This window comes from Rana temporaria, chromosome 1 (assembly GCF_905171775.1).
Source record: "Rana temporaria chromosome 1, aRanTem1.1, whole genome shotgun sequence".
NCBI lineage: Eukaryota > Metazoa > Chordata > Amphibia > Anura > Ranidae > Rana > Rana temporaria.
This window is the reverse complement of record NC_053489.1, coordinates 173,163,396-173,176,570: the sequence shown is the minus strand read 5'-3', so window position 1 is coordinate 173,176,570 and position 13,175 is coordinate 173,163,396. Positions and strand designations below refer to the sequence as shown.

Genomic DNA, 13,175 nt, shown 5'->3' with positions numbered 1-13,175 from the left:
AACTGATAGTACTACATGGTGCACTGCACATTACACTGGTGATAAGCCTTGTATCCAGCACATTAACAAGAAGCATTTTGTTGCAGCCCTGTATAATGAGGAAATTTGCCTAGTAACTCACTTGTTCCATGTACTTCTTCTCCAGTAAAACGTATATTGAATGCATAAGTAGGATCCCCTCCGCTTGCCAGTTTGACACACAGCTGGGAGGAAGGAACACAGGCCAGCTGCCGAGCTGCTTGGCAGAAGTAAGCGTTCTCAGAGGTCCGAATTTCACCTAGATTGAAAAAGAAAAGATGGAGCATGAAGAGGCATTTGAAACTTAGCAAACCAACCAGACCATGCTCAATTTTTGCAAAACGCTTAACTGTACTGTGTTTAGGTACCAACTGAAGTAGGACCTGGGTTATATTAAGGTATTATTGACTACAGTTATCGGTTAGAAACTGCCTTTAAGGAGGTCTAATAAACTGTTCCCAATTAATTATCAATTTCTCACCTGACATGCATAATGAATATTCCATGTTTTTTTGAGCAGACAACTCAAAGACATGGTAGCTTATCTCTGATGTCCAGAGAAAAGCAACCATTGATCCAAAATGATCCAACCTGCAATACGTTAACCATTCTGGTGGCACGCTATATAGCAGGCATGTCCAAAGTCCAGCCCGCGGCCCGGTTTTGAATGGCCCGCCTGTTTATCTATACATATATATCTTTTGTGGCCCCCGACGATCTCCCAGCGCCGGGGCCACAAAAGATATACCGTATTTATCGGCGTATAACACACACTTTTGTGCGTGTTATACGCAGATCCCTGCTGCCTGTGGGTGAAGAGGAGCGAGCGCCGCCGACATAGCCCGAGGCGAGTGTACTGTGTTATGTCCATTATAGAAGCCGGGCCAAGGGGCGGGACTGCGAGAGGAGCCGAGTACAGCCGAATACACAGGACATCCGGTTCTCTCGGTGGCAAAATTTAAAAGCCCAATGGTGGCTGCAGATGGACACTTGGGCACGCTAGCTGCAGATGGACACTTGGGCTTTGCTGATCATTCCCGGCAATGGCGAGGGGCTGCATTCCCGGCAATGGCGAAGGGCTGCATTCCCGGCAATGGCGAAGGGCTGCATTCCCGGCAATGGCGAAGGGCTGCATTCCCGGCAATGGCGAAGGGCTGCATTCCCGGCAATGGCGAAGGGCTGCATTCCCGGCAATGGCGAAGGGCTGCATTCCCGGCAATGGCGAGGGGCTGCATTCCCGGCAATGGCGAGGGGCTGCATTCCCGGCAATTGGGGGTCTGCAGATGGACACTGACCCTTATTTTGCTTCACAGTTCTTTATTTAAAATTTTAAGTTTTTTTCCTGAAACTTCCCTCTTAAAGTGAAGGTGCGTGTAATAGCCAATAAATACGGTAAATCCAAACTATACGCCTGAGCTCATCTCTTTACTCACACACAGCCGCAAAGGCAAGAGAATTCTTGTTGGGCAGTGTATTAGTTGCTCGAACTAACACACTTAGACCAAATTTTAATGGTTCAAAGTATGTCAGGCAAAATGGTCGGCCCTGGAGCATGTTCACTTCATCAAATCTGGCCCTCTTTGAAAAAAGGTGGACACCCCTGCTATATAGCAACAGTTTATATGTCACATGGTTCTTCTGAGGTTGCAGTGATCTGCAGTATGTAGGTTAGTGGGAATACAACTACCCATTTGTTATGATCATCTAAAATAAAGAATGCACATATATTGCAGGCCGTAATGGTTGATAGATGAACCTGGGCTTTATAAATAGCAAAGAGGATTTAAAATGAAGGGGAGTTCAAGTTTCTCTTTGTTGTGATGACAGTTCTACCTGAAATTACATACTATGCTGTAATCACCTGTGTAATAAGGAATGCGAATTTAGTAGGTGTATGAACACCAATCCCTATTATCTATCTCCTACAAATAAAATGTGTTCAGTGCTCTGACCTCCCACAATTTCCAGTGGATCCAGGCTGATCTCCGGAGCTGCGTGGTCAGCAGTCCTCTGCACAGTTGCATTCAACACACGACTCATCACCATCACTTTTGTATCATAAAAGATCAATCCTACATAAAAAATTAAAAAAAAAATGCAGAAAGTGAACCTATAACTTTTACTTTAAACTACTATCACACCTGGATTTACCTAATAAAAATAGAAGCAATAATATGAATGAAAGTACAATAGACTGCAGAATACAATGCACCTTGGTACAACTATTTCAAGGGAATTCAAAGCTAAAATATTAATACATTCTACACTGCTGAATCCAAAAAGAAAAAACATAGGCTGCTACTGCTGATCTCCTCCTGAACAAGCTACTCACCTTTCTGCCATTCCCTATAGTTTTCAAGTCATAAAAGTCAAAACTCCTAGTCTTTGCATTACCTCTGCTCAATTAATAAAGCTATTAAGGTCAAAGTATCAGTGTGACAGCCAAACAGCTAACATTTCAGAAGGAGGTCAAAATGAATGTTGAACATTAAAAAGGCTAGTCCACAAAAAAACCTGCAAACTAACAACATGCATGGATCAGCATAGAAGCATATACAAACCTTTTGCTTGTTGTAGTAGAGCAGAAATACTGTGCGTGTACATTTCTGTCTGTCGTAGCTCCACAAGTGGCAGGAAAAAGGTTTCTAAGGTTGTGTTCAGTGATTGTAGGAGGGCAAATCGGAGCCGTAGACTTTCTATGGGCACATCTGAAAAATGAAAGCAAAAGTAAATCATTAGATCCTACAGGCTAACAGGTATAATAGGATTTTTGAACTCACCGGAAGTCATTCTCCTTTAGGTTATACAGATGCCTACAGGAGAGTTGGACACTAGCAAACAAAAAAACCCTCTAGGCCAGTAAAAGATCCCCTCCATATTACCAACATATGCCTCAAGGTTTGTAACCAGCAGTATCAAGAGCATGTCTTGATTTCAGAAAAAATTAAAGCAACATGCTGTAAAAACGTGGTTTTCCAGCAGAGCCGAATAAAAGACACCGATCTTCCTAGGACATTAGTAAAAAGCAGAGGCATGCTGGTAGTAGAAAGGGTTATCCTGTGCGGGCCTACAGTTAATGTTTTTTTGCCAGTGTCCAACATCCTTAAGGTGGCAGTATAACCTAAAAGTGAATGACTTCCTGTATCCCACCATAGACCAGAAAGAAAAACTAGTCAATGAGGCATTCGATATTTTAATGTCACATAATCAATAATCACATCATTTCAATATAGGTCTACATTTTCTGAAATTGAAACACACAAAAGGAACCACTTACTGAGCAGGCAGGACACCCTGGGATCAGCAGTGTCTGAAGTGTCCAAATAGACCTCATGAGGATGTAATCGGGCAGGGGTTATGGCTAGATGACGGCAAAGGCGATTGATATACTGAACTAAAGCAACATCCATTTCAAGGGCCCATTTTCTGCTGGATTTCTGGGCATGACGCGTGTCAGTGCAGGCACATCTGGAGAGACCGATATATCAATTGGAAAAATGAACACCATGAACAAGTACTGTCTGTAGAACGACTATACAATGTTGTGGCATCATGCACTATCATATTTGTCATTTTCTATCTGTATGTGGTTTGTCGGTGTGTCACTACAGTAGCGCTATGTAAAGAGGTAGTACACCAAAAAGTACACTCATAAAGTGAAAATGAAAGAAAGAGACCCAGCCTCAAACAGAAAAATGGAAAACATAGTCACTTTCTACTATGAAGTCATGAACTCAGTTAAACAGTAGCTGTATTGCCATACAGGCTATCCGAGAACATTATATTGAATGAAAAAAAAAAAAAAGTTGACAGGTCTAGTGAGCATGAATTATTCCAGGGGCTAAACACTGCGGTGTGATTTTTATGAATACAAAGGACCAGGGTGTGTGTAGCTTCAGTAGTACACTATCACTAATGCAGACAGTGATAGCCACTCTCCATTATAAATACCATTAAATTGGAAAACCTTGTTCTTTATTATTATTATACAGGATTTATATAGTGCCAACAGTTTGCGCTATATAAATACCAAGTTGTTGGTATTTGTTGGGTCTTTGACAAATCCAGTAAACCTAAGTGCATTATTTCATTGTAGACCTGCTTTTAACCACATCAATACCAGCCCATTGTAAAATGACGTCCACAAAGGACCTCTACCGATCCGGGTGGACATCATATGATGTCCTGGGCTTTGTGGGGGGATATCTGAATGATGCCTGCAGCTAGAGGCATCATTCAGATATCCTTCTCTTCTGCCGGCGATTCTGCACAACGCCGCCGCTAGATCGTTCTTACAGGCGGCTGGAGGGGACACCCCCCCTCCCGCTGCCATCCGGTGCTTCTCCGGGCTCTCCCGTGCCATCGCGGGCCCGGGGAACGAATCGTCGGGCGCTGGCAGGAAGCATAGAGATGACCGTCGGAGGACCCGGGCGCCATGTGATGACGTCACGCCCGGGTCCCCGTAAGTAAACAAAGCCGCAATTGCGGCTGCTAAGCAACAGTAATCATGAGCGGTGAATTTTTTTTCACCAATTTCATGCTTTCCAGCCTGGAGGAGAGATGTGGGGTCTTATTGACCCTGCATCTCTCCATAAAGAGTACCTGTCACACACATTCCTATTACAAGGGATGTTTACATTCCTTGTAATAGGAATAAAAGTGATAATAAAAAAATAAAAATAAAAAAGTGTAAAAAAAGAAATAAATATGTAAAAAAAAAAAATGTTTTAACGCCCCTGTCCACAGTAGTTCGCGCGCAGAAGCGAACGCACACGCAAGTCCCGTCGACATATGTAAAGGCCGTTTAAACCACATATGTGAGGTATCGCCGCGTGCGTTAGAGTGCCAGCAACAATTCTAGCACTAGATCTCCTCTGTAAATCTAAACTGGTAACCTGTAAAAATTTTCAAAGCGTTGCCTATGGAGATTTTTAAGTACCGAAGTTTGGCGCCATTCCATGAGTGTGCGCAATTTTAAAGCGTGACATGTTAGGTATCTATTTACTCGGTGCAACATAATCTTTCATATTTTACCAAAAAATTGGGCTAACTTTACTGTTTTGTTATTTTTTTAATTCATGAAACAATTTTTTTTCAAAAGGCGTTTGAAAAATTATTGCGCAAATACCGTGCAAGATAAAACGTTTCAATGACCGTCGTTTTATTCCCTAGGGTGTCTGCTAAAAAAACATATATAAATGTTTGGGGGTTCTGCGTAATTTTCTAGCAAAAGAATTATGATTTGTACATGTAGGAGAGAAGTGCCAGAATAGGCCTGGTATGGATGTGTGTATAAAAGCCCTGTATGGAAGTGGTTAAGCCACCAACAATATTAACCACAGGGGTAAAATTGATATTTTTACTAATACAGGAATATATCCATACCTTTCAAAGTGCAGGTCATAGCCACAAGCCAGGATAGCTCTCCAGATGCTTCGGATGTCTTGCTTAGCTTTGTCAACCACAAATTTGTGAAAACCTTCCAGTGTCAGGTACTTTTCCTCGGCAACTGAAAATCCAATGCACAGAAATTACACTAAAGTATAATTAATAATTAGACAGAAAGCATATGCAGTCCTTAGTAGCAGACATACTTTCTTGTTTCTTTGTGGGAGATTTGTCATTGTCCTTCTCATCTGGCCGGCTCTTCTCTGGAGACTTTGGTTTTACAATTGGCTTCTTCTCACTGAGAGCGGTTCTGTCGATGTAAAAACATTTTATATATAGAGTTTTTATATATCTTTTATTGGTTTCACTCACTGCTTAAAACATAAAAACGGACACTTTTGGGCATAAATATTTAGAAGGAAAGGAATGTGTAAGAAGTATTATAAAGGAGAAGTCCAGCTAAAGCTTGTTGGCTTTCGCTCGTTTGCTGTACTTCTCCTATGGCTCACAGGAGATTTGTTTTGCACTCCTGGGAAGACCACTCTCTGCTGACGTCATGGATATCAGTCTAGGCACCGTGTCATCCAGACAATGGAAGTCTGGATCCGCCAGGTGCCTGGACTTGCACCCGTCTCAGCGAGTCGCTGAGAGCCTTAGACAGCCTGCTCCATCCCCTCCACAGCCCAGTGCTCCAATGAGAGCAGAGGGAGAAGAGCAGAGAGTCGTGACCAACAGTCTAACTCACTGAGCTCTGAAAACCGAGTGATCGGCAGTGTTTGATCGCTCGGTTTTCAGTGTAGAGGTGTTGGGGGACCGATGTTGCATCCACCTAGGCAAGTATGAATGGGGAAAAAAAAAATAAAAAAAATAAACCCATACTTCTCTTTTGACCTAGAACAAATTATGGATATTCTAGTCACTGAAAAATGTTGTAGTTATAGGCGTTTGTTTTCTGCACACCATTGTAACTTTTTGTCATGCTTTAGGTCTTGTTCATACCAGATGCATCGGGAATAGGCTGGCTGATATTTCCAGCACAGTCTCAACATCTATACAAGCCAAAATGCCTTTATAATGGTGTTCAGTACATGCAGTAATTTTTTTTCCCCACAGCGGAGACCCTTGGTCTCACACCAAGTTACATAAGCCTTCCAAACTATATAATATATGACTCTGGAGGCCGGCTTCCTAGCATTTATCAAGGTAGATATTACAGAGCCCTCGCTCCCTTAGAATGTGGGATTCAATAGCAAAACCGTCAAATTTAGAGTTTGTAAAGGAAGGGTGGAAGATTGGTCCCTGCGAGAGCAGGTCCGGATGAGGTGGAAGGGTCCCCCAGAGCCATGTTAACGATCTCTGTGTACCAGGGCCTTCTGGGCCATGACGGAGCAGGATATGGTTCACCTCTGTTTGGGCTGCATGACTCCTGGTGCCCCCTTGGTGATTGATATAGGCCCCTGCTGTGGAATTGTCAGATTGAATCCTTACAGGGCAATTCTGCAACCTGAGCGTCCACCCACTCAGAGCCAGACGCGCCGCTCTGAGTTCCAGGCTGTTGATTGCAAAACCTTCTCGGCGTTTGACCATCTGCCCTTAACAGTCGTCTCTTCTAGAACTATTCCACAGCCCGAAAAGGCTGGCGTCTGTAGTAACCACTTTCCAGCTGACTGGAATGAAAGACTTCCTCTTCTGCAGACTTCTGCACACCAACCACCAATTGAAGGTATGGGAGAGGTATGTTACTTGGACACCCTCTAGTGGTGAAAAACAGGAATGACACATTACTTAAAGATGAGACCCATAGGTTCCTTAGGAATCTTCACTCAACTTTCCCGCCGCAGGATTCTTGCTGGTAAAAACAGTCAGACCCAATCTTCACCCATCAAGGCGGGTATTTGTCATAGACCTTCAGGGCACAGGGCCCTTTTTTGGATTTACACTCTCCTGGACCTGTATTGCACTCGGACAGAAAAAAGCTTTGATATCAGGTGCATAACCAAAAGTACTGGTTCCCCGAGTCCAGCTCTCCTAAGAGAAGCGTTACAGGCAAAACCTTGTTCTTCTCCACCGAGGCCAGGGTACCATCCACTTTGGCCTGAACGGAACTTTGGATGAATTCGTTTGCAATATCCCAAAAGATCCTGCAGCAGAGCTTACAAAAGCACTTTAACCGTGAGCAACACCTTAGACACTAGCGAAATAAACTGAGATACTCCCAGGATGGGAGGGGTTATATAGGGGAGGGGACTTCCTGTCTTGGGTTTGCCACTGTCCATCACCTAAAGGTAGGCCTATAACCTACATGATATTTACTATGCAGCTCTGTGTCCCACGATATACGAAAAAATAAATAATATTTTGTAGCCTCCTGTAAACTGACAGATTTGATCCAGACTGGTGTGAAAGCCAACAGACATTCCCCCATTCCAAAGAGTGAAGAGGGCTAATAACGTTTTGGGGTCCAAGGCTTGCAACAAAAAGGATGGACTCGCCCTTGACTTAGTAGGGTACAGCTGGAAGAAGCAAAAGGATCCCTTTTCTTAAGAAGGGTTAGCAGCAATAAGCTTAGGCTTACTGGAAATTTAAGGCAGAAACACGTCAGCCGGAACACATTTGCAACTATGTAGTCAACCAAACAGCAATGTTGTGTGTGAAAAATCCCACCAAATTCAAAAAGGTAAATGCTACCTTCTGCCAATGAAGCAAGACATTTACAGAGGAGGAATAACACACTAAGTGCATAGTCACAATTATAAGAAAACCCTGTCTTCCCTTATGCATCCTGCTGGCTCCCAAGGCGGACCGAACCCTAAAGGGGTCTTCAGTGTCTAACTACCATTTGTTGCACCACGTGCCAGCTGTGCATTGCATGCAGGATCTAGTGCCTGAAGCAAACATTACAGGCCAGCCCCATTGATGAGGGTTCCAGGTACAGTTCCCAGGATAAACCTTGAGGGCAACTGATCCAGAAACTGCTAGTGACCCTGAGGAAAAAAAAGCAGTTCGATCCCAATAGATGTGTCAGCCAAAGTACTGAAGAAGAAGAAAGAAAAAAAACTGGTTTAGAAAGCTTCTCCAAAGGAGAAAAAAATCCCCTGAAGTCCAACAGAGTGATATGAGAGTACACTGGGGAAGATTCCCAACTAAGCTTTTGTTAGTGTCCAATCACCTGAAGGTAGCAGCCATGACATGTCTACAGATCCGTTTTCTTGCATTGTACGATTAGGATACTAAGCTTTTGTTGCAGATACCCTAATGCCGCGTACACACGATCATTTTTCGGCATTAAAAACACGTCGTTTTTTAAAAATGTCATTTTAAATGATCGTGTGTGGGCTTCACATCATTTTTCAGGTTCTGAAAAACGACAAAAAAAAAATTCGAACATGCTGCATTTTTTAACATAGTTTTAAACGATGATGTTTTTCGGGTTGTAAAAAATGATCGTGTGTGGGCTAAAACAATGTTAAAAACCCGCGCATGCTCAAAAGCAAGTTATGAGACGGGAGCGCTCGTTCTGGTAAAACTACCGTTCATAATGGAGTAAGCACATTCATCACGCTGTAACAGACAAAAAAGCGCAAATCGGCTTTTACTAACACGGAATCAGCTAAAGCAGCCCAAAGGCGAATGGAACTTCCCCTTTATAGTGCCGCTGTACGTCACTGCGCTTTGCTAGATAATTTTTTTAAAACGATGGTGTGTGGGCAACGTAGTTTTAATGATGAAGTTGGAAAAACATTGTTTTTTCAACATGCTGAAAAACAACGGGTTTTTTTCATGCTGAAAAATGATCGTGTGTACGCAGCATTAGTATTCCAACAGTCTCATACATTTTCTATATGGGGGGGAAAAAAACTCAGATTACAAGCTTATAAGACCCTGCAAAGTCCCAAAATGCAAGGTGGAGGGTTTTAATAAATCCACAACTTTATCTCCTGGAAGCCCAGCATCAACTAATACAGCAAGGGTCCCATCCTGTGACCAAAAACCCAGTGTCATGCATACATACTAATATCTTTACAGACTTATATGGAATAAGCAAACTAAGTGGGTGATAATCAAATACACACCGAACACTATTCAACACAGCTTTGTCTTTAGCGGAAGGTTTGCTCACTGGTCGCTTGGTGCTCACAACCTTTACTGGATGCTGCTCCTTTCCAGTTTTACTGTATTTGCTTTTGTCAAACTTTGGTTTAGGAATGCCATATTTCCTCAGAATCTATAGCCAAGAAAGGGAAAATCGGTTAGACTAATAAGCAGATAACACACAAAACAGATATCTAAGGGTGATGAGTTTTCCACCAGATACTAAGGTGTGTGTATGAAAAAAAATTGCATAACTATTCATCAAGATAAACTGCTGGTAAATTTGTTCTGTGCGATTCACAAAATCAAATGTTTTCCTTCTATTCCTTATGATTTTCACCTTCATCTTGTGGCCATATCGTAATATTTTTCCCAAACCATTATTTTTTTATGAAGGAATAACAGTTGACCTGTACCTGAAATAAAAATTGGACAATCTATTTGGCCCCATTTGCACAGAATCAATGTAAAAGCAGTTTTGCTGGACAAAAAGCTATGCAAAGGTTTAAAAAAAAAAACATAAAAAAAAAGACAAACACATCCTAAATGTCACCTCCATGATGTATAGTTTAGTAAATGACAGGCATAAATACAACAGAAGAAAAAACAGGCCCTATCGAGGTATATCCACCGATCAACATATGATTACATCAAACCTTAAGCCGCTCACCACAATAGGGTGTTGTTACCGTAGCCAAACAGTCTAAGCCATGGGTCTTCAAACTACGGCCCTCCAGTTGTTCAGGAACTACAATTCCCATCATGCCTAGTCATGTCTGTGAATGTCAGTGTGTTACAATGCCTCATTGGATGTGTAGTTCAACAGCTGGAGGGCCGTAGTTTGAGGATCCCTAGTCTAAGCATACAAGAAAAAACCTGGGTAAGGCTACCTGAGTAAGAAGAGGCTACTATGGCAACAATGGGTAATAATTTAGGCTGATAAAAAAAAATATACAAAACATTTTTTTATTTGCGTTTCGAAGTTGAAAGCTAAAACATACACAGTATTGAAGACAATTTCCTAGCACCTTCACCGCTACAAAGTCAAAAGGATCTCACACCACAAGAAAGGGACAACAGACACACAAGAACATACACAAAAACAAATAAAAACCAACAAAATTTGGATGCCAAGCACCATACACCAACTGTACTACTTCAGCATTGGAAAACAATCATGTGCACATTCTTCCCTGGGGACCATACACATACAGACTTGTCTTTACCCTTCTTGATTAATTTTTTATCCCAAAGCGGAGGCCTTTCTCATGCACCCGATAGGCTAGGTGCATGCAGATGAGCTGACCAGCCAATCATTGATTAGAACTAGAGTGTAATGCAAGCAGACTCTGCCTCAGCAGGGACAGGAGACAGAGCTATTGCTGGCCACGATCTCCTGCTGGGGGGAGTTACTAAGTCAGGCGACAGTTATTATTTATCCTTAATACAGCACGCAGATGGAGGGGGCAGGGCCAATGGTTGTTTCTCCCTAAGAGTCGGTTCACACATAGCCGGCACGACTTCGGGGGCGACTCTGCAAGTCGTCCCGAGGACGACTTCAGAGGCGATTCGCAAAACGACTTCTGTATAGAAGTCAATGCAGATCGCCCCGAGCCGCCCCTGAAATACTACAGGAACCTTTTTTCTAAGTCGGAGCGACTTGCGTCGCTCCTATTAGAACGGTTCCATTGCAGTGAATGGGACGCGACACGTCAGGCGGTTGAGCTGCCTGTCGTGTCGCCCCAGTGTGAACCGGGTCTAACACAGCACGAAGAGGGAGTGGGCGGGCCAATGGCGTTTCTCCCTAACACAGCACGGAGAGGGAGTGGGCGGGCCAATGGTTGTTTCTCCCTAACACAGCACGCTGAGGAAGGGGGCCCGGGTGGACGGCACAATGCCATTGAAATCTCTCATTCCGTTGTGTAGCCATGCGGATGGAGGATACATGAATGCGGGAGCGGGGGCACTGGTGACTGGTCAGTACAGTACTGCAGGGCCTGGATATTGTAGCCGCGAATCGGCCGATTTTTCCACAATAATCGGCCGATGGCGATTTCACAAAAACGGCCAAATATCGGCCGACCGATATATCGGTCGATCTCTACTCTAGGTGTATGGTGCTTGGTGTCCAGACTTTTGTTTTTGTGTATGTTCTTGTGCGTCTTTGTGTCTGTTGTCTTTTCTCCACACCCCCTTCTTGTGATGCGAGATCCCTTTGACTTTGTACCGGTGAAGGTGCTATGAAATGGTCTTCAATATTGTGTATGTTTTTAACTTTCAACTTTGAAACTCAATTAAAAAAAAATTGTATATTTTTTATCAGCCTTAATTATTACCCATTACCCATAGTAGACTTACCCAGGTTTTTTTCTTGTATGCTTAGTAAATAACAGATGATATTTTAATTGGGCAAGTAGACAATAATACATCAAGTTCAAAACTGAAACCAGGCCATGTATACACAAATAGGAAAGGCACAATTTTGGAGCTGGAAACTATTACCTGTGTAAGCTGATCTTCCAGGAGTTTCTTGGGGGGGCGAACATTGGTGAAGAACGTATGAAGAAGGTTTCCTGGTGTCTGAGAATTCATCTGCTCTTTGCTCAAATAAATATCAGATACCTTAATGAACTTGGCGGGAGTCAGACTGAGCATTTGTTCAGCATGAATGCAGCTTTTGAATATTTCTATTAGAACATCTCGAGCTTCTGGGACCAACTTGTCACCTATGAAATGATAAAGCAAACAGCTATGTGGCTTGGTGTTTTTTTTATCTATTTTTTACTTCAACAGCAATTTAAAGTACAACCCAAAAATTTATTCTGTAACTGTATAGCCATAATTCCCCAAAACTTCCTGGGATGGGATAAAAGAGAGGTCAAAAAAGCAACTGAACAGAGATGAACGCAAAGCAAGCTAACATTTGGCTGACTCTATACGACAAATACAACAGAGGATCTACTGGTGGGAGTATTGATTCTGACAGCACTCGTAATCCACAAATTCCTATAAACTTGAATAACTTGTTAAAACACTGTGCTAGTTCACCTTTCAGGGTTTTATCAGTGAAGTAATCTCCTAAGCCTGGAATTCCCTGGGTATCAAACAAACTCTGGTTTACTGTGGAGACTGTCAGTATTTCCTCTGTAGACATCTCCATAAGCTCATCTTCGCCATCCAGACTTGACAAACCAATCAGATCACTGCTATTAAATAAACTTGCTCGGATTTTCTCAATTTTTGCTCTGGAGCGCACCTACAACAGAAAGATTTTTTTTTTAAATGTTTAGCCGAAGTAAGAGACTCTAATGGCACAAATATATGCAAGGCAGCTTTGCATTTGACTGTATTACTAATGGCCAGGACTACCATTTCTGATGTGCTTGTTGGATACATATTGAATACATAAATACAGTTCTATGCAACAAAGCATTCCTGGAAACCTAAAGTTATGCAAGTTCATACTTCGAATTATCTCACAGTGACGTACATACTTTACTGATAATGATAGAGAATATATATAAATAAAATACATTATATATATATATATATATATATATATATATATATATATATATATATATATATATATATATATATATATATATATATATATATAACACACACAATATAAATAAAAGCAATAAAGTGCAGCAAAGCAATTAAAACTTAACAGC

At 42.2% G+C, this 13,175-nt stretch overlaps 1 protein-coding gene across 2 annotated transcripts in view; it reads right to left on the bottom strand.

Annotated features, from left to right (window-relative positions):
• The window catches only part of HECTD4 (HECT domain E3 ubiquitin protein ligase 4), a 253,112-nt gene that overhangs the window by 15,924 nt on the left and 224,013 nt on the right, over positions 1-13,175 (bottom strand). For both annotated transcript variants that reach the window (XM_040346168.1, XM_040346177.1), the window contains exons 62-70: positions 12,547-12,754; positions 12,001-12,224; positions 9,480-9,631; positions 5,613-5,716; positions 5,404-5,527; positions 3,296-3,486; positions 2,580-2,726; positions 1,971-2,090; positions 122-277 (exon numbers count right to left, since the gene is read on the bottom strand). In XM_040346168.1, coding sequence (XP_040202102.1) covers positions 122-277; positions 1,971-2,090; positions 2,580-2,726; positions 3,296-3,486; positions 5,404-5,527; positions 5,613-5,716; positions 9,480-9,631; positions 12,001-12,224; positions 12,547-12,754 — 1,426 coding nt within the window. The remainder of the gene's footprint in view (positions 1-121; positions 278-1,970; positions 2,091-2,579; positions 2,727-3,295; positions 3,487-5,403; positions 5,528-5,612; positions 5,717-9,479; positions 9,632-12,000; positions 12,225-12,546; positions 12,755-13,175) is intronic.